The sequence below is a fragment of the Chaetodon trifascialis genome, chromosome 2, assembly GCF_039877785.1.
Source record: "Chaetodon trifascialis isolate fChaTrf1 chromosome 2, fChaTrf1.hap1, whole genome shotgun sequence".
Lineage (NCBI taxonomy): Eukaryota > Metazoa > Chordata > Actinopteri > Chaetodontiformes > Chaetodontidae > Chaetodon > Chaetodon trifascialis.
The window spans coordinates 6,375,055-6,400,577 of NC_092057.1; the positions used below are offsets into that span (position 1 = coordinate 6,375,055).

The 25,523-nt window shown below is 44.3% G+C and overlaps 1 protein-coding gene across 1 annotated transcript; it reads right to left on the minus strand.

Moving 5' to 3' along the window:
- Nucleotides 1-545: 545 nt before the first annotated feature.
- Nucleotides 546-25,459, minus strand: herc3 (HECT and RLD domain containing E3 ubiquitin protein ligase 3). The gene is made up of 25 exons (XM_070979980.1): nt 25,372-25,459; nt 23,223-23,568; nt 21,269-21,428; nt 20,857-20,933; nt 19,801-20,022; nt 19,255-19,346; nt 18,798-18,928; nt 18,304-18,455; nt 17,586-17,659; nt 16,609-16,733; nt 16,373-16,432; nt 13,693-13,804; nt 11,837-12,026; nt 11,171-11,334; nt 10,934-11,047; nt 9,871-9,897; nt 9,681-9,779; nt 9,365-9,535; nt 9,138-9,281; nt 7,813-7,979; nt 6,754-6,820; nt 6,468-6,550; nt 4,572-4,755; nt 3,659-3,761; nt 546-2,884 (listed from the first exon to the last, which is right to left on the minus strand). The coding sequence occupies exons 2-25, from the start codon at nt 23,443-23,445 to the stop codon at nt 2,676-2,678; spliced, it is 3,150 nt and encodes a 1,049-aa protein (XP_070836081.1). The 5' UTR covers nt 23,446-23,568; nt 25,372-25,459; the 3' UTR covers nt 546-2,675.
- Between the last annotated feature and the right edge of the window lie 64 nt (nt 25,460-25,523).

Genomic DNA, 25,523 nt, shown 5'->3' on the forward strand with positions numbered 1-25,523 from the left:
TTTTTATTTTCTATTTCAAAAACTCTAATTATAATAATGAATTATTATAATGAATGAATGAATGGCAAAAATACTTAACTGGGACAAAAACAGTCTCACCACAGGGTCCACTCAGCTGTTCTGTCTCATGGTCTTCCTCAGCAGAAAGTCACACATTTGTCTTGAAAATGCAAGTAATTATTTAATTAGCATTATTTTTCCAACTATCATTGCCCATAATTCAGTGGACAGCCAAACCCTAAACCTAATCCTAACCTAAACCAGGACCTTAGCGGTCCATGAACGCCTCATTAGGACTGTGCTGAGGTTCCCATGAGGACCGCTAGACCTGAAAAGATCTGTGTTTACACCTGAGAGGACCCCCAATAAAAACATAAACACACCTTTTGTTCTTCTGTACTTACAATGCATTCTCCAGCCCCCAACCCTGAACCTAAACCTAATTCTAACCTTAACTCTCCACAGATGTCCCCATTCTGTGCGGTAAGAACACGTCAAACGTGTCCTGGTCTTCACTGTTTGAGCTCACACACTCATCCAGGAACTGAGCTTTCACACTGTTTTATTTCAAAAGTTGGCTGGAACAGAGAGCTTTGTGTAGATTTCAGACAAATATGCAAAAATCACATTTTCAGTAGCACATTAAAAGGTGCAAAACGTCCAGGGCTGCACAAACCTTTGCATAGGACCAAAGTCTGCAGGAGAAACGAGCTTTGATTGGACTAATACTGACTGAACATGTAGAACAGGAGTGTACATGCAGTATAGAGCAAAGCGAGAGAAGAGTCCAGTGTTTAAGACCTTTAGAGGAAAAGCTCAGAGTCATCAGCACATTTCTGGGCTCTTCCAGCTTCTTATTGCTTAATAAACGTGTCAGTGTGACCTGCAGGTCAGGACACATGCAGTCATTTACTGTCTGAAGTCACGTCTACACCACCGTCATGTATGAAATATATAAAAAATATATAGAAATGCAAGACCGTTTCACACACTTCACGCCAAAGCACGACCTAATTCAACATCATTTCGGATTAAGAGGTTTGACTGTAGGAATAAATAGAGCTTCAGGGCAGGTTTGGAACAGCTGATATGATCGATACAGTTTGTCAATTCACTTTATATCTATAGATACTGAACAGCTCGCCTGCCCACACTGGTAAATATGCACGTTATCACCCGGCCACAAACGTCACATTTTAATTATATGCCACTGGGCAGTAAACTAATTACAATTACTAATTTTAATGATTATATATTAAGTTTTCAACGACATTTGCGGACACACGCATTCCCTTTCTGGCGGAGCATTAGCATGTTAGCTCCGTAAAATGTGAAGCCACAGCGCGCTAGCTTAGCCTAGCGAAAAAGACTGGAAACATTGGGAACGGCAAGTCTGGCTCAGTTCAGCGTTTACGAAATCTGCCATCTAGAAACTCCAAAGCTCATTTTTGGAATTTCCCCACACGGGACGAATAAAGGAATATTGAATTGAATTAATTAATATATCTCATTTGTTTAATCTGAGCAAAGAACCAAATATAAAAACGACAATTCGCCGTTCAGCAAGAAGTTGTGTATCGACGCCAAATAGGACGAATTATCGTTTTTACACCTAGACGTGCATTGAATGTATTAAACAAAAAGATATAACACATTAATTAAGAGCTTTTGTTACAGTTGGACGGAGCTAGGCTAGCTGTTTATGCTAAGGTAAGCTAAGCTAACCAGCTGTTAGCATCCATCTTCTCACCCAACTCTCCCCCAGAAAGCTCATAAACGTATTTTCCAAAATGTCACGCATTTAAAAGACAATCAGGGTTTTGCTTTCACTCAAGGACATGCATACAGACAACAGCCATTAAAAATAAGTCTGAAAGTCAGCTTTTCATGTAGGTTTGGCTGTAGAAGGCAACACTGTGGAATGCAGGTTCAAGACACAGTCAGCTGTTCCGAGATCACAGCTGAGAAGGAAAAGAGGGATCTTAAATAAAATCCACGTCTCATCCTGCACCTCCTGCCTGCTGGACACTGTCCTTCAGTTTCAGCCAGAGGACATGCTGGTGTCCACATTTAAAAGGATCAGCAGACAAACACTCCTCCCAATGTCAAGATTATATTCAAAGTGATATTTACATACATACATACATATATACACAATTTTATTTTTGTCGAAAAATAACCACTCTATTTAACAAATCAAAAGTAACAAAAAGCAGATATATTGTCTCAAGGTAATAACATAAGTCTTAAAAAGGTGAAAAATAGAATTTAAGGAGCTGAATATAAAATACACTGCTGTGCAAAAAAAAGAGAAAAGACATAAATAAAACTACGCCAACATCCAAAACCAGAGTTTCTCAACCTCCTCTGGCCTCTGATGTCAGGTGCCAAAATGTTTCTGGTCCTCTTCTGCAGCCGTGTTTTATTTCAGGGCTGCGATTTATTCAAATAAATATTAAACATCTTCCAAATGGTCCTAAAAGGTTGAGAAACTCTGCCCAAAGCCATGAAAACAATGATGCTCTGCATGTACATACATAGACCTTTCAGATTCAAGATGCTTGACAATCTCGTGGAGCGCGTGGAGAGCGCGTCCTCCCCCCGCGCTCCTCTGACACTGACATGATGGTGTATTGCTGTTAAAGTGCATTAAAACTGCTGCAGATCTTTCCTCCTCAGACCAGGCTGAAGCCCTCGTACTGCTCCACGGCCTGAGTGAGGCGGCGGCGCAGGATCTCTTTGGTCTGGTAGCGCGGCATGTCGAGCAGGTTGTAGCAGGTGTGGGCCACTGGCAGGTAGTGCTCCTCCGCTGTGGTGGACTGGATGACGATCCGCAGGCTCTCCATGCCGTGGATGGGGATCCGGTCGCTGCCAGTCAGGAACACTGCAGGCAGGAAACAGAGGACAGAGTTAAAATCAACTGTGTGAAAAACCTCCTGAGCTCCACGAACGGCTGCAGAAACGATAAATGGCCTTATTATATCATTATATTATATTTGGGGTTGTGGGACAGAAGGAACTGGGGATCGAACATCCAACCCTGTGATCAGTGGGTGAACCGCTCTCCCTCCTGAGCCCCTTTAAACTAAAGCCCCAACAGATCTGATATCAATATTTGAGAGTTTTAAAGGATCTGATAACAAAATGAACCAATATTTTTTATATAAACACATAATTTAAACAAATCTTTTGAAAGGATCCCTTAAATTTGACATTTTACACATGAAGACAAGACTTGTCAGCACCCTCTAGTGGACAAACAGTAACAGCGGCACAGTTTCATCCTGTTCGTATGTTGGCATTTCTGGACAAACGCTGCAAATCAAAGTGAGTCTGAGTGATCACCACGTGGGTATTTGGCCCTTCAACAGAGTTTATGGTACGATCCCAACGTGTGGGCTAGCTTAGCATAAACACTGGAGACGGGAAACAGCCACGCTCTGTCCAAAGGCCACAGGATCGAACTACCAGATCGACTTAATTCTGCTTGAATATTCTTTCCAGCTCGTACCACACCGGAGTTGGATCCATCGTCTACAAAGCTCTTCAGTTTGCTGTCAACATGTTGGGGCGTCAGTCGGTGTGTGGAGACGTGTCGCTGAGAGCAGGAGAATTAAAGTGTTGTGCAGATTGAACCATGAGGCGCTTTAACACTTACGTAAGAACTGCTTCTTCTTTTCCAGAGGGAACTCGTGGAAAACCTCCCAGAACAATCTGACTGTTGGATGAGTGGCTGTATATTCCCCTTTGTAAACGGCGTTCTGCAAAGGGAAAAACGTGGTGATGGAAAGATCTTCCCTGTTTGATCAGGACTAAAACTTCTGAGGAAAAACAAAGACATGCATGCGTCTTTGCATTTTCTCCAAGTTCTGCAGAAGAAACTAAATTTCAGACGATTTCTCATTTTTGCTTTGATTCGTGTGATATCTTACATAATAATCCCTGTGATGTGATGTAATCTGCACATCAGGGAGCTTCAGGGAGCTGACATCACCGCTAAAATACGTGAAAGCAAGAGCCAAGACATCCCATCTTTGTTCAGATCCAAAGCCTCAAACTGAGGCAACAGTCACACCGACGTTGGCGTTCTCGGACTTTTCCTCTAGCGCCACCAGCAGGTCAAAGTGCCACCATGAGGTTTTTAGGATGATAATAAAAGCTTTACTCTGATGTTTGTCTGAGTGTTAATTTATCCTATAACTGACCCATAACTTCAGGTCTAATAACATTCCCATCAGCCTCGACTGACCTGTTTTGTGCTGGTGCGAATGCTAACATGCTAACACACTAAACTAAGGTGGTAAACGTTATGCATGCTGAATATCACTGTGATCATATTAGAATGCTAACATTAGCATTTATCTTGAAGCACTGAGCTGTTCGTATGGCCGTCAATCTTCTTCTTGTTATCTAATTCACTTCGAGCCTGTTGTAATATATTTATATTTTAGCTCATGCTGCTTCTTTCTCAGTCTGGACACTCCCATACGAGATTATTTTAGCAATGCCTACAGCATGACTATGGATGGTCATGTCGGTCAGTCCAGCAGCTTTCTAAACCCCACACTGACCTTCTCCATCTCCTCCCAGTTGTAGTTGTTGTTGCCAACCACCATGGCCATCAGCTCAGAGGGCTGGAACAGCGACAGGATCTCCCCCCCGCACACCTTCAGGAAGCCCGAGGAGAAGGCCGAGTACTGCTCCCTCACCGAGTCCGAGAACACGTAGAGCAGGTAGGCCTCCACAAACTCCTTCCTGAAACACACACGTCACACACGCACACACACACACACACACATCACACAGAGTGCGTAAACATTCAGGTCATTAATTTGATCTGTGCAGCAGCTGCATCCTCTAATCAGTTTATACGGAAAGAATTTATGCCGACTTCAAGGTGTGACTGTAAACACTCACTTCCTCCTCCATTGTGTGTGTGTGTGTGTGTGTGTGTGTGTGTGTGTGTGTGTGTGTGTGTGTGTGTGTGTGCTGTACTGCAGAGCTATCACAGGCTTACAGGAGTTCATCTCTATCCAGCAGCCTGATCTGACTTTGTTCAATAATCTCTTCGGCCCTGCTGGATGCACCTGTGAGTCCAAATGATGAATAAAACACCTGAAACATTTCCAGTTGATATCATGTTTGGCCATAAAAAGCATGGCATTAATTTACTTTGAATGATTTCACTAAATGAAAACGTGTCCTGTCGCCTCAGTGAAGTGTTTGAACGAGCAGACACATAAAATAAACTGTAAAATACTGTATGGAACACGTGTCAGACTCTGAACTCAGAGCTGCATTAGATATGAAACCAAATATGTATCACTGATGTATTAACTCTGATGAAAGGACTGCACCCACTCTGCATCCTATCTATTTTATATTCCTGTATACCTTAAAATTTGGAAAAATAAACCTGTTTTTTTAAACTAAAAGATTGTTATTTTTAATGTTAAACCTGATGATTATTATTATTATTATAATGACCTATATAATATAATCAGGTGATCTCACTGAGATTTCAGGGCAGATCTGAGTGCAGTTTAAAAGAGAAAGACACAAATAACACGAACGCGCAAAGAGAATTAGAAACGATCACAGGCGTCTGTTGAAGCTGTCCGAGTTTAAGTTCATCTGACAGAATCAGAAAAAAAAGCCTTCGTATGTGTTTGGTGCAAAGTACTGAAGGGCATCAGTTAACTTCTGAACTACCACTCTGTGGAAAACGGACTCTGCAGCATCGACTCCAGCATGAACCAGGAAGTGTTGATTCGTTTAAAATTCCAAACGACAAAAACATCATATTTCTGAACAGTTCACTCTTTCATTGCCCTCAAAGACACGATGACTTGCTGTTTTACTCGCCGTCACATCGCGTTTAAACAGGGCCAAGCCACAAACGTAGCTCACGTATTCATCCCCTGAGGTGTGACAGACAAATCATCTGTCTGACAAACGGACTAAATCCGTCAGCGTGTGATTGTGGATGTTTTACACCGCAGCAACAACCATGTTCTCTATTATATCTGCTGTTCCACTTTCATATCTGGGTGTTGAGGGGATTTTGCAGGAGCAGCTGGGGTCAGCGCCGCTCTCGCCATCTGCTCAGCGCCAGACACGTTGACACCGCCCGACCCGCAACTCCCCGACGACTCCTCCACATAACGCTGTAATCAATGCCGGCGGCACAAGGACGGGCTGAAGGAACAGGAAAACACACCGCACCAAAATCAATCTGCCTTCTGCGTGTTTTCAGCAGAACGTGACCTTCAGCTGGGACAAAGGGCCGCGAGCTGCCGGCCGTGTGAGCACATGATAATCTCAGTGCTGGAAAAACATATTAAAAACCTCATCGGTTTATCTTCCAGAAAGAACAGAGTGTGGAGCATCAACAGGTTCATGAGACGGGACGCGGCGTGAAGGACGAGCTGACGAGCCATCAAACATTTGACTGGTCGCTGCCTCACCTGTTGTTTTTGTCCACACTGATGCTCTCTCCTCCAGGTATCAGCTCCTTCACCTCGGTCATCCCATAGTTCTCCCTGGTGATCTGAGATGTGAACACAGCACAAATTCTTTGTTACATTTCAGCAGGATGTGGAGGATTTTCTCTCAGTTTAAGGGTAAATCAGGACAGTTAAGTTGTCCAGTACGTTACTGGTTTTGGTCTTTTCATGGGATTAACTGACGGTAAGAAAAATCTGACTTCATCCTTAACGATGTTCTGTAATGAGGGAACAAAGTTACACTCACAGCAAAGTTGAGAAGAAACGTCTCCTCCACATCACCTCCTTCGTAGTCTAGAAGTTGTTGTAAACTCCTGCAGAGGAACCACGAACACGTGATCACAACAGTGAGGGGAAACACAGGCTAATCATCTTATTAGTGTGGGCTGTAAAACTAATCCAAGACTGGAATCACCGACACTGACATGAAGGAGGCGTGAGGAGAAACCAATGAACGCTTTTCATATGGAAAATAACTGAACGCTGAAGTAAAACCTTCATGTTAAGGTACGCACATTCACCTTTAACTAGCCTTTTATTAGCATGCAGATTAGAAGCATTTTGGCTCTTGGTGATTATTATAAAACATTAATCAATTACCATATTCCACAGCTGCTAACATGCTAACAAAGTTCTGCAGACCTGTGGGTCACACGTCTGTTTTTCGACCTCGGCGGACAGTTTCTTACGTTCACCTGTCGTCCCAGGTTTCATCTGTTCCTGCTCGACTTTTGAAATGAAACCCAGAGATCATCTGTGCCTGTCCTGCAGCTGTCGTGCTAATGCTGGATATTTACCACCAACTTTCAGAGAAAGAGAGCGAGCCGGATGGTAAAGGAAACGCTAGTAAGTGAGAGAAGATCAAATACCACCGCCTCATGATTGACCCCACGGACTGGACTGAGGTCACCCTGCTGTATTTAAAAAAACTACTTGTTAAACAGTCTTGTCTCTTTCAGTGTCTCAGTATGAAACTTTAGGACCATCAAAATAAAAGCACAGCATGTAGAATGTTTTTCCAGATCGTGTCGTCTCTGACGGCAGCACTAATCTGAAAATCAATTCTCAATACACATGAAGAGCAGGTTTTTCTTCAGGATTTGAGACTCGCTTTGTGGACTAACTCTTTCTCTTTGAGGCTGTTTTGGTCTCTTTAAAATTACTCAAGCCCACAAGAGGTTCCCATTTTAGACCACCGCACCACAAAACTAAACTGTCTCCAGCAGGTGCAAAAAACCCCAAAACAAAGCCGCCGTCTGAGCGCACGAGGAGGGAAACGTCCTGCACGGCTCAGAGGACGCGTCACCTGGCCTCGGTGGGTGAGAGCTCTTTGAAGTCCTCCAGCGTCGGCGAGACGTCGAGCAGCTTCTTGTAGAGTGCCAGCGGGAAGTGGAGGTCCACCACGGTGGAGTTGTAGATGGCCAGACCGCAGATGATCCCGATCAGGTGAAACCAGTTCTGCTCCACAAAACACTGCAAAACACACACGAGGAAACTGCGTCACTGCCGCCTTTCAGGCTGCTCCTCAGCTGCAGCTGTCCAACACGGAGCGAAGCAGGAGATGAAACGAACATGAAGATGCTTAAAAACTTCAGCGGCAGCTGGATAAACTTCCAACATTCATCATTTAAGTCCGTTTTGGATTCTGACCTCTTAGGGCTTGATGTTAGCTCTGAAGCTGTTTTTCAGACATTTATTCTTTAACAAAAAAGCTGAAACATTAAACATTAGAAAACATTTAATCCAAAGTTCAGGCTTAAAATCGAACTCGGTGTGGTGAGCACTGAAAATAAATGGCTGATTCATTCAATTTAATGTACTCAAACAGTGCAAATACAGTAAACACACACTTTGAATCTGCATATTTATGTGTGTGTGTGTGTGAGATATTTCATAAGATAATAAGATTCTAAATAAAAACCTGCCTGACCTTCCAAAGACCAACGGGGATAAAAGAGTCATGATCGTGTTTGTGCAGAATGGCGTCTCATTGGACTTACATAACCACTGATTCTTAAAGTTCAGGGACATGCTGCCTCACAGAGGTCAGTGTTTAGTAAACCTGAGCTCAGAAACAGCTGCAGGACAAGTCGCACTCATTACAGGCTTCCATTATCAGCCTCATGCAGTGACGTCCAAAAAGAAAAGGAAGCGCATGATCAGAAGCTGCCTTCGTCTGAGTTGTCTGGAAACGGAAAACTGCCTCTGAAGTAACAGATGTTCTGCACTTTGAGCTTTGGGATTATCTTCCAGGTGCATCAGCCTTAATTCTACATTTCACTGACCGCACTGACGGATGACGTGTCGCTGCCTCTCATCCGCAGAGAGCGTAGAAAAGCTTTTATCAGGGTGGAAACGTCTGCATGTCTTTGGCTCTGAGTTATGTTTCAAGTGGAGGCTAAAAAGACGACTAAAGACGACCACGACATGAGGCTGAAAGCTCCTTTAAAAAGATCAGTAAGTGGCTCTTTGCCAAACTACTGTTTCACCCCCTAAATGTGAAGGAACCATCAGGCTGGATTACACTATGGATTTTAATCTATATTATGTTTCCAGCTGTAACCTTATTACGAGCATGTTTACGTATCTGAAGTATTTTTACACCATCAGCACAGAGTTAGACTCACTCACTTTGTCTGAGAACCACAGCAGGTTGGACTCTTTGTAATGAGTGAACATCCCATAAACAGGATCCATCAGCTCCTTCAACAGCAGCAGGAAGAACTCTTTAGTTACTCCACCCGCGTCGACGGCCTCCTCCCCGTCAAAGATCACCTGGAGGACGGAGACGAGCAGATGAGACGCAGCACAGAGGAGCAGGGCTGCAGCTGCCTCCACAGCTCAGGTGTAGCGCTCACCTTCAGCGGCTTCTTGAGGTCCACGTCAGAGTACATGGTGAGCTCACGCAGCGTGTCACTTACTAAATGGTTCCTGCGCACATGGAGCACCAGGTAAGGGTTCCTAGCGAGGTGGGGTTCCAGTGTGAGCAGCATGAAGACATTGTGAAGGTTTGCACCGCTTACTGCCATCTGGTTAATGTCAGAGGTCGAGGGGGGAAAGCAGGAAAAAGACAACAATTCTTTAACTGAAAAATCAATAAAAGCTTCACCATTAAACCCAAATCAGTGACTGGACTGAATGAAAGCATGAGAGAAGAGCTCAAACAGCAGGTACCTGCATCTGCAGCTCAGCATCTGTTTGCAGCATGGTTGTCTTGGCTTGAGCGTTCAGTATGAACGGGTAGGCACATAGGTTCACTGAGGGGAAGTCACTCTGCGAGCAACAGATACACTCACTGCACTAACAGCACTCAAAAGGCTCAAATCAATCAAATCTGACGACGTTCAATCTTCGAATCTCGTACCTGTGAAGGCGACGATGATCCCACTTTCTAGAAAACAAAACAGAAAGGAAGTCGTTTCAGATGACATGAAATCAAACCGTAATAAGATTAAAGTAGAATCAGTGCCTATGACGGCCAGTTGAGTCACAGTTTATGTCCACGTCTGTCCACACGCTGATAAACGACGCAGTGAAGACTTTGAAGGAGTTTCATTAAAGGTGTTCAGTGTGTTTTTTAGACTCTATACTGACAGGTCTGATTCCAGTGAATAATGTCCAGGTACAAACATGCTGTCTTCACTCATGGACTACTTGTCCAGAGGAGGACAGAGGACTGATACAGAGCTTCATCACATGAAGCAACGACAATCACCTGAAGATCATTATCAGCTCAACCAATCAGCTCGTGGTGGACGGTGGATGCTGCTGCAGAGAAGATGCAAACTGTAAAACGTGGACGCTCAGACTGAAGATCAGAGTCATTCATTCAGCATCTGAGTGGACTGTGGCGTTCAAGAAGGGACAGAAAAGAGTTTCTGCACAACATAATGATGTCACAGCACAGCTGACCTTTGACCTTTCGGATACAAAACACCATCACCTCATACTTTTATCCTCTGAGACGTTTGAGGGAAAATTTGTCATAATTAACATAAGAATTTGTGAGTTACAGCCAAAAGTGTGTTTTTTGAGGTCACGTGACCTTTGACCTCGAGGATCTAATCAGTTCATCACTCAATGTGGACGTTTGAAGAAACTCCCTGAAGGTGTTCCTGAGATATCTCGATCATGAGAATGAGACGGACGACTTCAAGACATGATGTCCATGACCGTCCCCGACGCAGCGGCATAAAAATCCCTCCAGCGTCCAACGTCATGGGGGCTTGTGTGTCAACTCTTATTGGACACCCACAAGCAGTTACGTAATTAGTGTGTGTGTGTGTGTGTGTGTGTGTGTGTGTGTGTGTGTGTGTGTGTGTGTGTGTGTGTGTGTGTGTGTGTGTGTGTGTGTGTGCGCGCGCGTGCGCGTGTGCAGATTCAACAGATGTTAAGTAAGAAGGAAGTGAAACACTGTCAGTACTCACAATCTCGGCTTTGCTCAGAAACCATTTGAGGTAGTCTTCCTGGATGTCCACCAGGCTGGTGATGTCAGGGATGTAAAAGCGGTTGTACTCCACGTGGCGAGCCTTCAGGTTCACCTGGTCAAACGGAACAGACAGCTGCGTCAGAGCCACAGGTGCACAGCCGTCTACAGGTGTACAGATCAGCTCCTGGAAACGCACGTCCGTGTTTCCGGGGACAGCAGCGACCTGTGTGGATACCTTGTGGAGCTTCTCCAGCAGCCTCAGCGTAGCCACAAAGTAGTTCTCGTAGAAGACGGGCACGAGCAGCGTCTTCCCTCCCGTTAGCATGAACACAACGATGCTCTTGTACATGTCGACCATTCTGGTGAAAACGCTGCCGTCCACGAAACACCACCAGTTATCTGCAGGGACACAAAGAAAAGGTCATGATCAGACGTCATCGAACAGTATTTGAGTGGAAGCGGTGGTGGAGCATTAACTGACACTGTGCTTCAAGAAGTCTGCTGATTCATCAGTTTCTGATTTGCTGTATTTTTTAATCGTTGGTGTTTAAATTAAGAGCAAAAGGTTCCCAGTTGGTGCAGAGCTGGTTTTTCTTTGTGCGTCCCTCTCTCTCACACTGGAGGTCGGTCACTGCCAACTGAACTTCCCTCAGCGAAGACGACGTCTGATTTTAAACATCTAAACTCCACCGTCAGATGTGAGAATCATTTCCTCGTTTGGCTGCGAATCTTCTGTATAAGAAGCCAAGCAGGGGAGACTCGGGTGGAGGACGTACTGTAGGTGACGAGTTAAGAGTCATGTGGTGTGATGTCACATGGTGCCATGACAGGATGTTGTGTGTTATCAGCCGTCAAAGGACACTTCAGATGGTTTAATCGTGTGCGCATGCAGGTATGATACCCAATACTTTGCTGGGGTTGGCGTCTAAACGGAGGATGGCCATCGCCAGGGGGATGGTGAGGCGGATGTAGTTCTTGGAGTCCTGCAGGGCCGGGTACTCAGACAGGATGAGGTAGATCCTCATGGCCTCGACGTCCGGAGGGGAGCGCGGCAGCTGAGGGATCAGCAGACTCTCAAAGCTCTTGGTGGCCTGAACAGAAACAGAGCAGACATGTTGTTTATGTAATGAATGAATCAAAGTCAAAATGTTCACTGGTTCACAGAGAGAAGCATTTCAAATGTAGCATATTATGGCATGTTCATTTGAAAGCTAATATCAATAAATAAACCACACAGATTCATGGGAAATTGTTTCTGTTCCGCTCGGGTCAACTCGGCAGCGGGAGAAAAATATGAGTCAGTAAATTTTGGGAGAGGCTTTTAGTGGTTTGGAACGCGGCCTTGGTCTACAAACAGATTATAATTCATGTTGGTTTGAGATGTGGAAACCCCAAACCTAACATTACCGAGCTAATGTTAGAGGTTATGACTCAGCAGCTTTTATCCATCTGCAGCAGGACATGATGTACTTTCTAAACAAGCCCAGTGTTCATGGATTACAGGGATGTTTTTCTGCGAGACGTTTGGGACGCTGTGTCAGACATAAACAAAACACAACGTGATGATTTGATTGTCAACATAACTTCATTGATTTCTGTAAATATCTGCTTATTGTGAATCTGACGCAGCAACATGTTTCACAGACTGGGAAAGATGTGGAACGCTCCAGAAACACCTGTTTGGATCGTTCCACAGGTAAACAGGCTCAGTGGTAACAGGTGAGAGGATCATGATTGGGTATGAAAGGGGCATCCTGGAAAGGCTCAGTCGTTCACAGAGGACAGAGCGAGGTTCACCACTTTGTGAACACATGATTGGATGAAGGAGATGAACACATGAGCTCAGAGACACTTCAGAAAACTGTTGTCAGTAACCGCACTTTGACTGTAAATGATTAGATCCTGTTTTTATCCCCTTTTACATACAGTTCTGACTTTTTGGAATCAGGCTTGTATAACCAGCCAGCGCTGTGTCACTATCACAATGCTCCCCCTTAAACTGCTGAGTCATGTTCAATTGTGTTGTTTTTTTTTGGCATCTGGACATTTTGGCTCAGAAGAAAATCACTTTCTACTGTGTGACATTCATGTCTACGGACTCACAGTGACTTCAGATTTAAATCGAGGTTCTGAAAGTGGTGACCTTTCATCCCAGAGGACGAGGTTGCTTTAAAACTGCTTTCTTTGCCTCTTTTTGGCCACTTGGGGGCAGTAAACACATCTGACTTTGTTAATCTGAATGCGATATCAACAAATAACTTATTTAATCATCCAGCAGACACAGAGCAACATGAGCGCTGGTTTGGAGCTGTGTTTGTGTGTTTGTGTCCACCTGATGAAGGTCAGACATTAACATATTAGCTCTGCTTTGGTCTCCACCTCCAGGATGCTAAATGCTCCAGCGTTCACCTGCCAGGCGCTAACTGTCCATCTGCCGTTTGGTGCTGAGCAGGTAGAGTACAGTGGATTTATCAGAGGTTTTATTTTACTGAAAACAGCTGAGAGAAGGAAGAGTGAACAAAAACAGTAAAACCAAAACAATGAGCTGAAAGACGCCAAAACGCTTCAGACAGTCACTTCCTTAAAGCTGCTGAAGATTTACAGCTGTTATCTCTGTTTGCTTGAGAACGAACGTGAGGCACTAAAGAGGCTTTCTAAACTCAATGCTCACGTCCTTGGAAGGCAGGACACTGGGAGCTAAAAGGGAAGAAACAGAAATGTTTTTCACTTGAACACCAACAGTTTTTAAGTGGATACCTGCTCCAGAAGTCCAGAGAAAGCCGGTTTGCTGAGCGTCGCAAACAGCATTCTGACAGAGTTCAGGTCTATGCCCGGGATCTTTGGGTTGGTTTTGAAGTGGGTATCGTCGCTGAGGAGGCAGACAAACATATGATCATGTGTTTATCACGTTTGACGTCTCACAGGAGGAAACCGGGTCAGGGCTCAGGTTCGGGGACTTAATGTAAAACGCGCACGTTACTTTGGATTAAACGGCGGTCTGTCGGAGCCGTCACGTGGAAGGTCAGCCGTGAGCCAAGTTCACTGATGTGCTAATTCTCAACACTCGCGGCCATAAACACACACACAACGCACAGCCTGAAGGTATTTAAGTCAATCCCTAAGCAGATCTCCTCTCCAGCTCAGAGCCAATGATAAACGTGTTCACCGCCGCCTGCACAAACCCCCTCAGCGTGAAGGACAGCAGCAATCTCCAGTGTAAGCCTTCATATTGTAACACGGCAGGTTTTATTTAGTCATAATACAAATACATCAGATCTGATCTCCTAAAGACTGTTTGCCAAACACAAAACACTGATGCAGATAATACACTGAGAACACGAGCGCTGACCCAGTTCATTCTGAGAGCCAGGCGAGGCCCTCTGGGTGGAAATGAAGCAGCAATACGATGAAAATGACGACGGGTTTTACTGGAGTTACTGGAAAACAAGCGTCCATTAACTTAATGATACGTCCGTGTGCGTAGGTGTACGTATGGCCTCAAAAAGAGTCACTGTGGGATAAAATGCAATCAATTCATGTCTCACTCTGTGCTCCCGTCCTCGCTCTGTAACGTGTCGGCTGCAGTGGAAGACTCCAATCAGACTGAGTAAAAAAAATAATTACAGTATCAGAAGTAAAAGTACTCATTGTGCAGAATGGTCCATGTTAGATTCATACATATATTACACTTAATTACTGATGAGTAAGCACCCCTTGAATGTTGCAGCTGGTAAACGCTGGTCCTTTATCTATAATAACACACCTTGATTATATTTTGCATTAATAATCTGAATCTGCACAGATGGAAAAATACAATATTTGTCTCTGAAATGCAGTGGAGAGGTTTAAAGTAGCATAAAAAAGTACCTTAAGTGCAGCACTTTAGTAAATGTACAGCAGTGGTTTCATGAGAAAACGGGCTGACAGCTGACTCCAGGTGACTTTCTGTTGTTTCAGTGGACACAGCGGTATAAAAGACTTCGTGTTGTCTCCACAGGTCTGTTTTCCACCCTGATGGCCTCCACAGTTCACTCCCTGAACACGATAAATATCTGCTGACGAGTCTGTCCTCAAAGAGTCACCCGTCCTACACGGACGGAGACATGTGGAGCCTCACAGACGTCAGCGAGTGGACAGATAGCTTCTGTCCCACGTTTTGGTGGGAGGACGATGCACCATGACAGCATGAGACGAGTGTGAGGTCCCTGCTGGACCAGTTCCCAGGAGTCTGGCTTACCTACGAGTCTGTGCGTTCAGCCGCACGGTTTGTGGAGGCGTAACGTATTTCTTTTCTACTTCATCACTTCATTCTAATTAAGCTCTAATACAAATATATTTGGAGCACAGATGTTTCCTCACTCAGCAGTTTGATATTGTGGTGATTTGCTGTGTGCAGGACAGATTCAGTGGGTTTGATGTGACGACAGTGAGTACTGTCCGTAACCCGCCTGGAACAAGTCACACACTGACAAAGCAGGTGCAGGCAAACACAGCAAACGGTTATTCTGACGACTGTGTGACTGTGAGAAAAGAGAAATCTGTCATCCACATCAGCCTGCAGCCTGGACGCAGGGCCTCGTTTTCCCTTCGCGACAGCACGTCAGTGTTTCATCTACAGCCCTGAGCTGACACAGTGCAGTTATGTACACAACATCCACTGTGATCACTTTCATTAAATCTTACATAACCATCACGAGGCTGTTCAGTTCGTGCTGACGTCTATTTATTAGCATTTTTTAAAGGTGAGCTTCCCCGCAGTGATCGCTGAGTGCTCCTGCTTTCTGATTCGCATTTTAATCAATCCAGCAGTGGAAGAAGTAGTCAGATCCTTTACTGAAGTAAAAGTACAAATACTTCACTACGAGTTAAAGCTTGGCATTTAAAATCTTACTTAAGTACAAAAATATGTGGATGCAGCATTTCACTGCTGTAGCTGGTCGAGGTGGAGCTAGGAGTGAAGTCCAGTGGGGTCCCTCAAAAGGACAATCAGATAAATCTGAGGGGTTGTGACATAATAAAGGGACAGAAGGACAAACTGTTCAGCTACAGTAACCTCAAGTCTTCTGCATCAAGCAGTTATTTAAATGAAACCATGTGATGAGAGAAGAGGGGGAATGCTGCTTTGGTGGAAGTGCTGATAAATCACAGACATCTGGAGCGTCACAGGGGCCCCAACACGACACTGAAGGACCCACTGCTTTCATTTTTAAAAAAGATGATCACAAGCTTCATGTAGAATCTTAACCTGAAAACTATTAGTTAAGGCAGCTGTCGCATAAATGTAGTGGAGTAAAAAAGTGCAATATTTCCTTTGGTAAGCATAAATTAGCAGAAAATAGAAAAAATCTGATATTAACGTAACATACAAGTACCTTAAATAGCACAGTACTTGAAACCTTTAAAGCTTTTTATACGCGTGAACGTGGTGTTTGCGTACCTTTGGTCCAAGAAGCTGGCGTTCCAACAAGCCGTGGAGGAGAGCTGAATGATGATGTCACTGCACGTGATAAACATGGACAAGCAACAAGCGTAAACGTCATTAAAACAGAACTGATTTTTAGAACAATCAAGTCTTTCATGTGGAAATATCACCAATAAAACAACATTAACACTAACGTCTACAAGACGGCAAACATTTTCATTTCAAATAAGAACTTTGATGACTCGACTTACTTCGTGACACTTGAGTCTGTGTTGTACATCAGCTTTAGCCTCCATGAATTTAATCTTTCATGATTGATCGGGGATATTGATTTACTGACATTAATCACTCTGAAGTCTTCTGGGGGGACGAAACTCTGCAGAGAGGAAGACAAACAGAGACAACACGGCAGCACTGTCACAAACACAACCAGGACTGTTTGCACTGGTACTTCCGCTGTGTGTGTGTGTGTGTGTGTGTGTGTGTGTGTGTGTGTGTGTGTGTGTGTGTGTGTGTGTGTGTGTGTGTGTGTGTGTGTGTGTGTGTGAGACAGCTCAGCACAGACACATCTGGGCCTCAGTCTGGGTTGTGTCTTTTTCCTCCATGAAGATAAAATAAATGGGCCACGCCTGACGTCTAAATGTTTTGGGCTGAGCGGCTGAATGTGTGTTATCTCGTTATTAGCGCACATTCCTGACAATTTGCAGGATATTTGCAGCAGACACACGTTCCACATAGAGAGCAGCTCCAATATGAGAGCTGGTAACACTCTGGACATCAACGCCCCCCTGTGGTGAAACGCTGAACTGCTAACAAGGAGAGCACCACTAAAAGAGAGATTATCTGGGGGGTCATTTTTAAAGGAAGCTACGTGTTGTGAAACTGTTTCAGCATTGAATCAGCATTTTTTGTGTTGTAATCATGATTAGGTTAAGGACGGTGTTGAGTGTTTGGTGCGTGGGAATAAATACATTAAACGGACTGAAGGTTTAACTTCCCTTTGCATGACATATTTCCTGCTTTATAACCTGTGCAGTAAAATGCCAAATAAGATGCTGAACAGCATATAGTGCTGCAAAAGGGAGGCCGGTGGTGAAATGATGCAGTGATTAAAGAAAAACTGGAAAAAAGGACAGATCTGAAGTCAGCTGATGCAAAAATAACAATAATAATAATAACTCAGGAGACAAGCTACAGAAAGAGGTTGACTAAAGTCTGTGTCACATACCTGTTCATTAGCATACAATAAGAAACTGTGGTCTCCTCCGCAGATGATTTTGGTGACTGTATATTGTTTAGAATCTAACGAGAGGAAAGAGAAACAGCACATGTTTGCATGTTTGGCCAACATTTTATCACAGTTCATCAAAGAGCTGCATGAAATTCTGCTTTCCACATAAGCTTGACCTTCAACAGTCTGATATTCCAGACTGAAAGATTCTCCTGTCCCCCACTGGATTATATAATCAGAAACACTTTGACATCACAAGTTAAATTCTGATAATTCCACTAAAACACAAAGCACGGTGGCTTTCCTCCAGACACTTTCGTTGATTGTTTTGGAGCTTGTCTTGTGGCTTTTGTTGCAGTTTGTTAAGCGAAGTCAGGCTTTGATCCTCAGATTTATTCCTGCACATCAGCACTGCCACACCCAGCGTCACACTTTAAGTGCCTGGAAGCTCGTCTGCTACAAACTGGACATTTTCCTGCCGTCTGAGTGAAAGCTGCAACAGCCTGTTATTTGTTTATTTCTAATTAGAAACCAGTGTGGCTTTTGGTTTGGAGCTCTCTGAATGTGACTGTGTGTCTTTACAAAGGATTTTGTACATCTGAACACATACTACTACACGTACAACATAAGTACTCATGAATGACAAAATGTTACCTGTAGCAGCCACAGTCATATTCATGTGTACAGTACAGAGAGCGTAGAGTCTGCTGCTTACCTGTTCCTTGGAAATTTCCAGTCAGAAAACTGGCTTTGACAGGAAATGGGCTCCTGGCATCTCCCAGTATTCCTGTGCCCAGCTGGCCATGGCTGTTACAACCAAACGCATACACCACCCCAGAGGAGGGCACGAACGCCAACGTGTGGTGCCTGATGAAAGGACAAAGCAGCGAGATTTAAGATGCAGAGGGACAGAACCAGCTTCTATACACTGAGTTTATCAGTGAGGCCTCTGCGGTCGAGTTTAAGACAATTCAACAGCTTTAGTTTGTTGATGCTGAGTCAGAAAGGTGTTCAGAAACTCTAATGATGACGTTTGTGAATATACCTTTAAAGTTAATGTGGTGCAATACAAACACACCAGTAACTACAGCAACAGAGAGCTTAATCACACAGTGTGGACAAAGGTCAAGCTTCACAAACACAGAGCGACAGTGAGCGGCATCAGACTGAACCAGGTCAAAGGCCTAACAGGTTTAGAACGGAGCGTACCTGCCGCAGGTGATCTGGGACACCTCGGTGCCCATCAGCTCCAGCACTCGTCTGGGTAAAAGTTCATTATTGGTGGAGCCGTGACCCAGCTGACCCCACGAGCCGTCACCAAACGTGAACAGGCCGCCATCCTGCCAGAGGGACAAATCACATTCCTTTAGTTGTGGCTGTTTGACACAGTGACTCTTAGCTCAGTGATGCAGTTAGTCAAACTAAAACATTATTTTTCTCCAGGACCACACGTGACGGCCATGTGCCAGGCGGTGGATTACAAGCAATTCAGACAATAAAGGTCACCTTGCTTGATATATTCACATGCAACAAGTAGTGAGTCACTATGATACAGAGGAAACACTCTAAGAACTCATGTACCTGGACTCTGTCGCAGCAGGACATGTTTACACTCTGTGAATGTTTGAAGCTAAAAGCACACGTGGAGGTTTATCTCCACTCATACCTTCGTGAGAGCTGCTGTGTGTTCATCTCCACAGCTGATGTGAACAACCTTTTGAGATCTTAAAAATTTGATGTGGCACGGGACGGCGCGGTCTGAGAGAGGGAACACAAACAAGCAAAGCAAGGTCACACCGCTCTTCACTGCGACCAGTCTGACGACAAACAAGTGATTCGACTGAGGGGAGGCTTCAGCCAACGACTGCTCGACAGGGCAAGTAATCAGCGGCTTTACTGTCCAACAGGGGTTTTTAGTTTATCATGGCAAGTGAAAAATAAAAATGTATGACAATTTGTAACATGCTCTTCAAAACAAAACAAACCACTTCCTGTTCGGGGCCACAGCAGGTAAAATACGGGATGTTTGGTCTTTATCACTGCTCAATGAAGACGTGTGAGAACAGTAATGTTCGTGCTATGAGCAGTGTCACATCCTCATCTGCACAAAGCTCCGCTCTAACAATAACAACAACAAAAAACAATGCATCCTTCATCCTTCATGTCTCTTAAACAGCAGCTTCTGCCTTCTTTCTATGCAGCTGATTATCACCTTGTTTGTCATTGAGACCCAGTTGTCCAGCTTTGTTCTTGCCCCATCCGAACACAGCTCCAGACAAGGAGAGAGCGAAGCTGTGGTCCCCGCCGGCGGTTATCTTTGCTAAAGGTATTCCCGCCAGAGACTTGAGGGGATGAGGGAACAGCTTGCTGGGCTCCCCCTTCCCGAGTCCGAGCTGCCCGCTGGTGTTCTGGCCCCACGTGAACAGCTGACCGTCTGAGAAGGAGACGACGGAGAACAAAGCGGTTAACTGTGAATCTACACTCAGCATTTCTTTGCTGATGTGCTGCTTTCAGGATCTGTGAACCCTCATTCTGATGGATCGCACCTCAGCTCAGGGCAGAAACAGAAGCAGTCCACATTTTTGCCATAAACATCATGGTGGTGGACTGATGAGCGTTTACAGGAAGAACTTCAAATATTATCTAATACCTTCTGAAATGCTCTCACTTTTAAACTCACCACCTGATAAGATTCTCAAGCGTTTATCGCCCCAAAAACCAACTGGCAGATTTTTAGCAGAACTTCCTGAATGTTTATCTACTCTTTTTTACTTTGTGGCCTTTAAAATATCCACGTTGGTGACTCCAGTAACGTTCACGTCACTCAGTTTTTAAACACGGCGACCGCTCTTAGCTTTAAACAGCTCGTGTGTGGACAAACATGTAACCGTGGCTGTCCTGCGTGTAAAAATATCCCCTGGATGTGACTTCATGTGATGCAGAATGTCAAGTTTTAACTGTGAATCACCAGTTATTCACACCGTCTCAGCCTTCTCCTCGTGCACCTTTAATGAGCAAAGCGCCTGCGTTCTGTGAACTGTCTGACAGTCAAAGCCGACGGCTGTCTGAATATTCACACACCAATGAATCTTACTGATCCTTCAGTTCCATTTCTTTGAATGTGTGGTGATTACTGCTCATGACTATTTGATTATGAGCTAATTACGGTCTGAGCAGTGCTGCTGTGCTGTGCTGTGCTGTGCTGTGCTGTGCTGTGCTGTGCTGTGCTGTGCTGTGCTGTGCTGTGCTGTGATTGTGTCTTTCACACCTCTGGAAAGTGCGATGCAGTGCTGATTCCCACACATGACTTGAGAGATCCGGTGGTCACACAACCGTTTGACCAACCTATGAAAAAAAAGGCCAAAACAATTAACATCCTGTATTTTTCTCATTGAAGTTACTGATATTACTCTTCAAAACAGTCATAAAGGTTTTGCTCTCCTACAGCTGGTATTTAACTGCATCTGAGGGGTTACAAAATGAATAAATTAGGATTATTCTTTACAGTCTGATCATGGGAACAGAATCATTCATAGCACTGTTATTTTGGGTCCCTCCTAGTCGAACTGTCATGCTCATATCCAAACCTCCAGTCTCTTCTAAGCCATTATCTTGCAGTGTTTTTTTCCCTCCTGCCACCCTAAAAGCTTGCTTTCCTTCACGGCACACAACTCCGTCACCTTGGGATTCGAACAGCCGCCTCTGCCATCCCCAGGCCCAGCTGACCCCCTTCACCGGCTCCCCAGGCGAACACCTGACCCTGCTCGTTCACCACCATCGAATGGGCCCGACCGCACGACACCATTGTTATCTTCTGCGTATCCAGAGCTCCTACAAACTCTGTGGAGAGGAGGAAGACTTCATCAGACGACAAAAACAACACGTTCACGTACGCACAGCTTTGGTTCGAGAGTGCATGTGCTGTGAAAGGCAATACGGTCAATTTACTCTCTGATAGATCCAAGCCAACCCAAACCAGCGCTCATACACGCTCTCACTGTATTGTAAAAGTGGGCTCGTCTCCATGCGATATTCTACATCCCATCATAGAAAATAGAGAAATGCAGTCAGGGACAGAGTGAAGAGTCTGGAAAATTACCAACACATGATAAAGGTGATACTGTAGTTTCATTAAGCTTGTATAACAGTATGACTTGTCATACATTTAATCAGCATGGATCTACATTATCCACGCTTATAGGCATAATGAAGTAACTAAACATACTCGATGAAGGCCAAAACATTATTAGGTAAAGTATGTGTGTATGTATGCATGTAGAAAGTGAAGTGAGTGCTTATACAACGTGTGGGATTTCATTCTAGGCAGTTTCCATCCTACACGTTTTTTTTAGGCATGCAAGAGCCTTCTGTTGAACAGGTCTATTTATTTGCTCAAGGTGTAGTGATTCTTGCATTTATTCATTGTTATTACAGCTTCACCCACATGCAAATAAGAAGTTAACACACAACACACATTTCCACCCACATGACGCCAGCACAGACCCACCACAGTCTGCAACCACTTCACCAGCCATGCGACTGCTTCACATCTACTGGAGATGGTTTTGTGCTGCAATGTAACGATCCCAGTGGAGTCCACTCTGACACGCATATACTGATCCTCTGCAGTTTGATTTGTATTGTTTAAATGTATGCATAAACCGACTTAATAAAATCCCCAAATTGTGAAATGAAGCTCATAATTTTACGGCATTTTCAATTTTACACAAAGATGGAGTTGCCTGCAAAATCAGTATGTTGGCATCAAGAAATAGTCTCACATGAGGGTGTAACTCAACACTCTCAAGTTTCATGTTTTTCAGACGGAAATACTTTAATCAGTTTGAGATTTGAATGAAAAAAGAAATGAGGCCCAGGTCTGTCGTTTGTAAATGTTTGCTGTACGGCAGCTCTGTGGAGCTGAACTTTGTCACTGTGTCTCTCTGAGCTGACACATGTTCACCATGACAATGCTTCTGTGTAAGCAGGCATAATGTTTACCGTGTTCATTAGCTTTGTTTGGCATGCTAGCATGCTAACATTTGCTAAATAGCACCAAACACAAAGTACAGCTGAGGGTGAGGGGGATGTCTTTAGCTTTGCAGGTGTTTGGTGACCTGATGCTGACCTGATGATGGCGATAGATGAAAGGTCAGGAGGTCAACCCAAACCATGGAAATCACGGTGGTGCTAGAGGAAAAGTCATCAGGATCACCAGAGTTTATTCTATAAAAATCCATCCAATAGATATTTCACTCTGAACCACAAATGTCATCCTTCTGCTGGCACCACACGAAAAGTCAGGGGATCACCAAAGTCTGCAGGATTCATCTGTGAATTTCAGTCCAAAATTTCATAGCAATCCATCCGATAGCTGCAGAGATATTTCAGTCTGGGCCACAGCGTTGGACTGACCAACAGACTGACATTGTCATGGGTAAAAACTGCATTCTGCCCTGTTATTAAGGCATCGATTCAAACACTATCAGCTGACAGCTTTGGTACATGTTACCTTCACCTACACTCACACATCTGTTTGGCAGCTTTCCACAAACACCTACTGAAGTTACTGCTGCAGGGTGGAGCGACAACCTACACTGTCATGATTTACCAAAGGTCACACAGGAAGCTTACCTGGGGAAGTCCCTGGTTTGTCGTGGCCCAGCTGTCCACAGCTGTTAGAACCACATGTGTACACACTACCATCATGCAGCAGGAACACTGAGTGTTGCCCTCCACAGGCGACCTCTTTCAGTCCTCTGCCACTGAACACATGACAGTTCCTCGGCTCAAACATGGGGTTCCTCTCCACACCAATACCCAACTGTCCATCCTTTGCATTCCCCCAACACAGCATGGTGGCGAGGGGAGAGGTGGTGAGCACCAATCAGCAGAGAGAGTGACGGCCAGGTGGAGGAAGATAAAACACGTTCAGGCTTGAGAGCAGCCCCGCTTTCTCCTCTTCGTGTAACTTCCAACCCTGGAAGAAACCAAAAAATGAACAATTATGTCATCTTGGAACACATCGCTGTGCTCCAGGTGGGAACCCCCGAGACTTTTAGAGTAAAGACGGTTTAGAGGGGGGCATGGCTGTGTGTGAGAATGATGCGAGCAGTATGACATGAACAGCAACAGGCGGTGTGTTTAAATAAACCCTGTCAGTGTAATCCCAGCTTAAACAGCTCCAAGCAGTCCAATCCACATGCAACACATGCATGTCACTGAGTGAGTTAGCAAAGGCTAACAAACAAAGGGGGTTTAGAAAAAGACTGACAGCTGAGAAAAAACAGAGCCAAACTCCTTGAATGTGTACGGATACTTGATTACATACTTGACACAGTGACTCTGATACGAGAAAGCAAACATGATATAAATCTGGAGACAGAAAAAGACGGAGACACGAAGGAAGCTGGGAACCACATAAACTCACACTGAGGACAATCACAGCTACGATTTAGACATCTGACTCCAATCTGACCCCTTTTATGTCCACTTGACCCCTGCAGTCTGTCCCACTGTAGATAACATTTGTGAACATCAACATCGTTCTTGAATCTTCTGCCTGCACTGCAATTACTGCTTAGCACACCTGAAATTAAAGCAGTCAGCTGACAGAAAATTAATCTGCAAATAGTCTGATAATGAATGAATGGTTTAAATAATTTCTTGACATCAGTCTTGGCCCTCCATAAAAGTAAATTGAACATATTTAGTTTTTAAACTGTTGGTCAGACCATACAAGGTGTCTAAAGAAGTCAACTACAGCTCTGGGAAACTGTGATGGATTCTTCTTGACTATCTTATCAAAATTAATGCTAATTACAGACCTGCTTATAATCTTTGCTGTTTGTTAATGGAACACCTCCCAGTATTTGGTGTTTTATCAGTCCTTTTTCTTATTAACATGTTCACTGTTGATTTTATGTCTGACCTTTGTAAAGCTTAAACAGTCAATATCATTAGCAGCAACAGTCTAATGCTACACAGCTCAACAATCCACAGCCTCTAAAACGACCCTGAAGTCGAATCAACGCCTGTCTGATACTCATCTACAGCTTCAACTAAAACTGACCATCATCATCTTCGTGAGGGAAGGCAGCTTGTTGTATTGTTGCATCATCATCAACGCTGCATTATTTTTAGCTGCGTGCACCTGCTAACCTGGCAAGTGTACTGCGAGAGAGGAGGAGAAAGTGAACTGTGAGACCACCGTGAGCACACTGAGCCCCCTGAATAAAACGTGAATAACTCTATTACAGCTCATAGCAGCTCGTTATAACACCACAAACTTGCTTTTGAGTTCCAGGGAAACAGTTTGAATGCGTTTATTAACGTCATCTGCTAGCAAACACTGCTATCAGCCTTAAGATATCTTAACATGACAGTCGTTAAGCTAACGGCTAACTTAGCCACGTTAACGAGTGAACTGTACCTGGTCCATCCTCATCATCTGAGGACATTAAGGTAACGTTAGCTTGCTGTTATGGAGAAAGTGAAGAGGAGTGGGTGGATTGACACGGTGTGCAAGCGTACTGAAATATCTGCACAGTCATTTGCTGGTTTACCATCTCAGTAACGTTAACGGCACCAAAACAGACCGCTTGATGACCAACACCAGCCGTTATAGTTAACAGTTAGCTAATTAGCAAGCCGCAGCATCGCTGACTGTCAGCCTTATCGCTAAAAAAAAAACAGAAATCCACTAATTAACCGGTGTCTAAATTATAAGTAAAAGGTTGCCGTTCTATGGCCGGTTCGTCCAAAATGAAAACAGATTGTTTACCTGGACAGATGCATCCTGAAATTGGGCGTCAGGTTTCGGTTCAGCTCAGAAAACAAACTAGGAAATGTCACCGCTGCCTACGTCACTTAACGTAATATGAAGGAAAGCCACGATTGGCCCCCGATCCGGAAGTGCAGGTGTTACAACAAATC

Excerpts from the sequence above, each read along its gene's own strand:
- herc3 (XM_070979980.1), bottom strand. The coding sequence starts at position 23,445 with ATGCTGTGTTGGGGGAATGCAAAGGATGGACAGTTGGGTATTGGTGTG. Across the intron at positions 11,335-11,836 it reads CAACCCCAGCAAAGTATTGG|ATAACTGGTGGTGTTTCGTG; the intron begins GTATCATACCTG and ends GTGTCCCTGCAG. Across the intron at positions 7,980-9,137 it reads TGCTGTGGTTCTCAGACAAA|TGTTTTGTGGAGCAGAACTG; the intron begins GTGAGTGAGTCT and ends TGTGTTTTGCAG.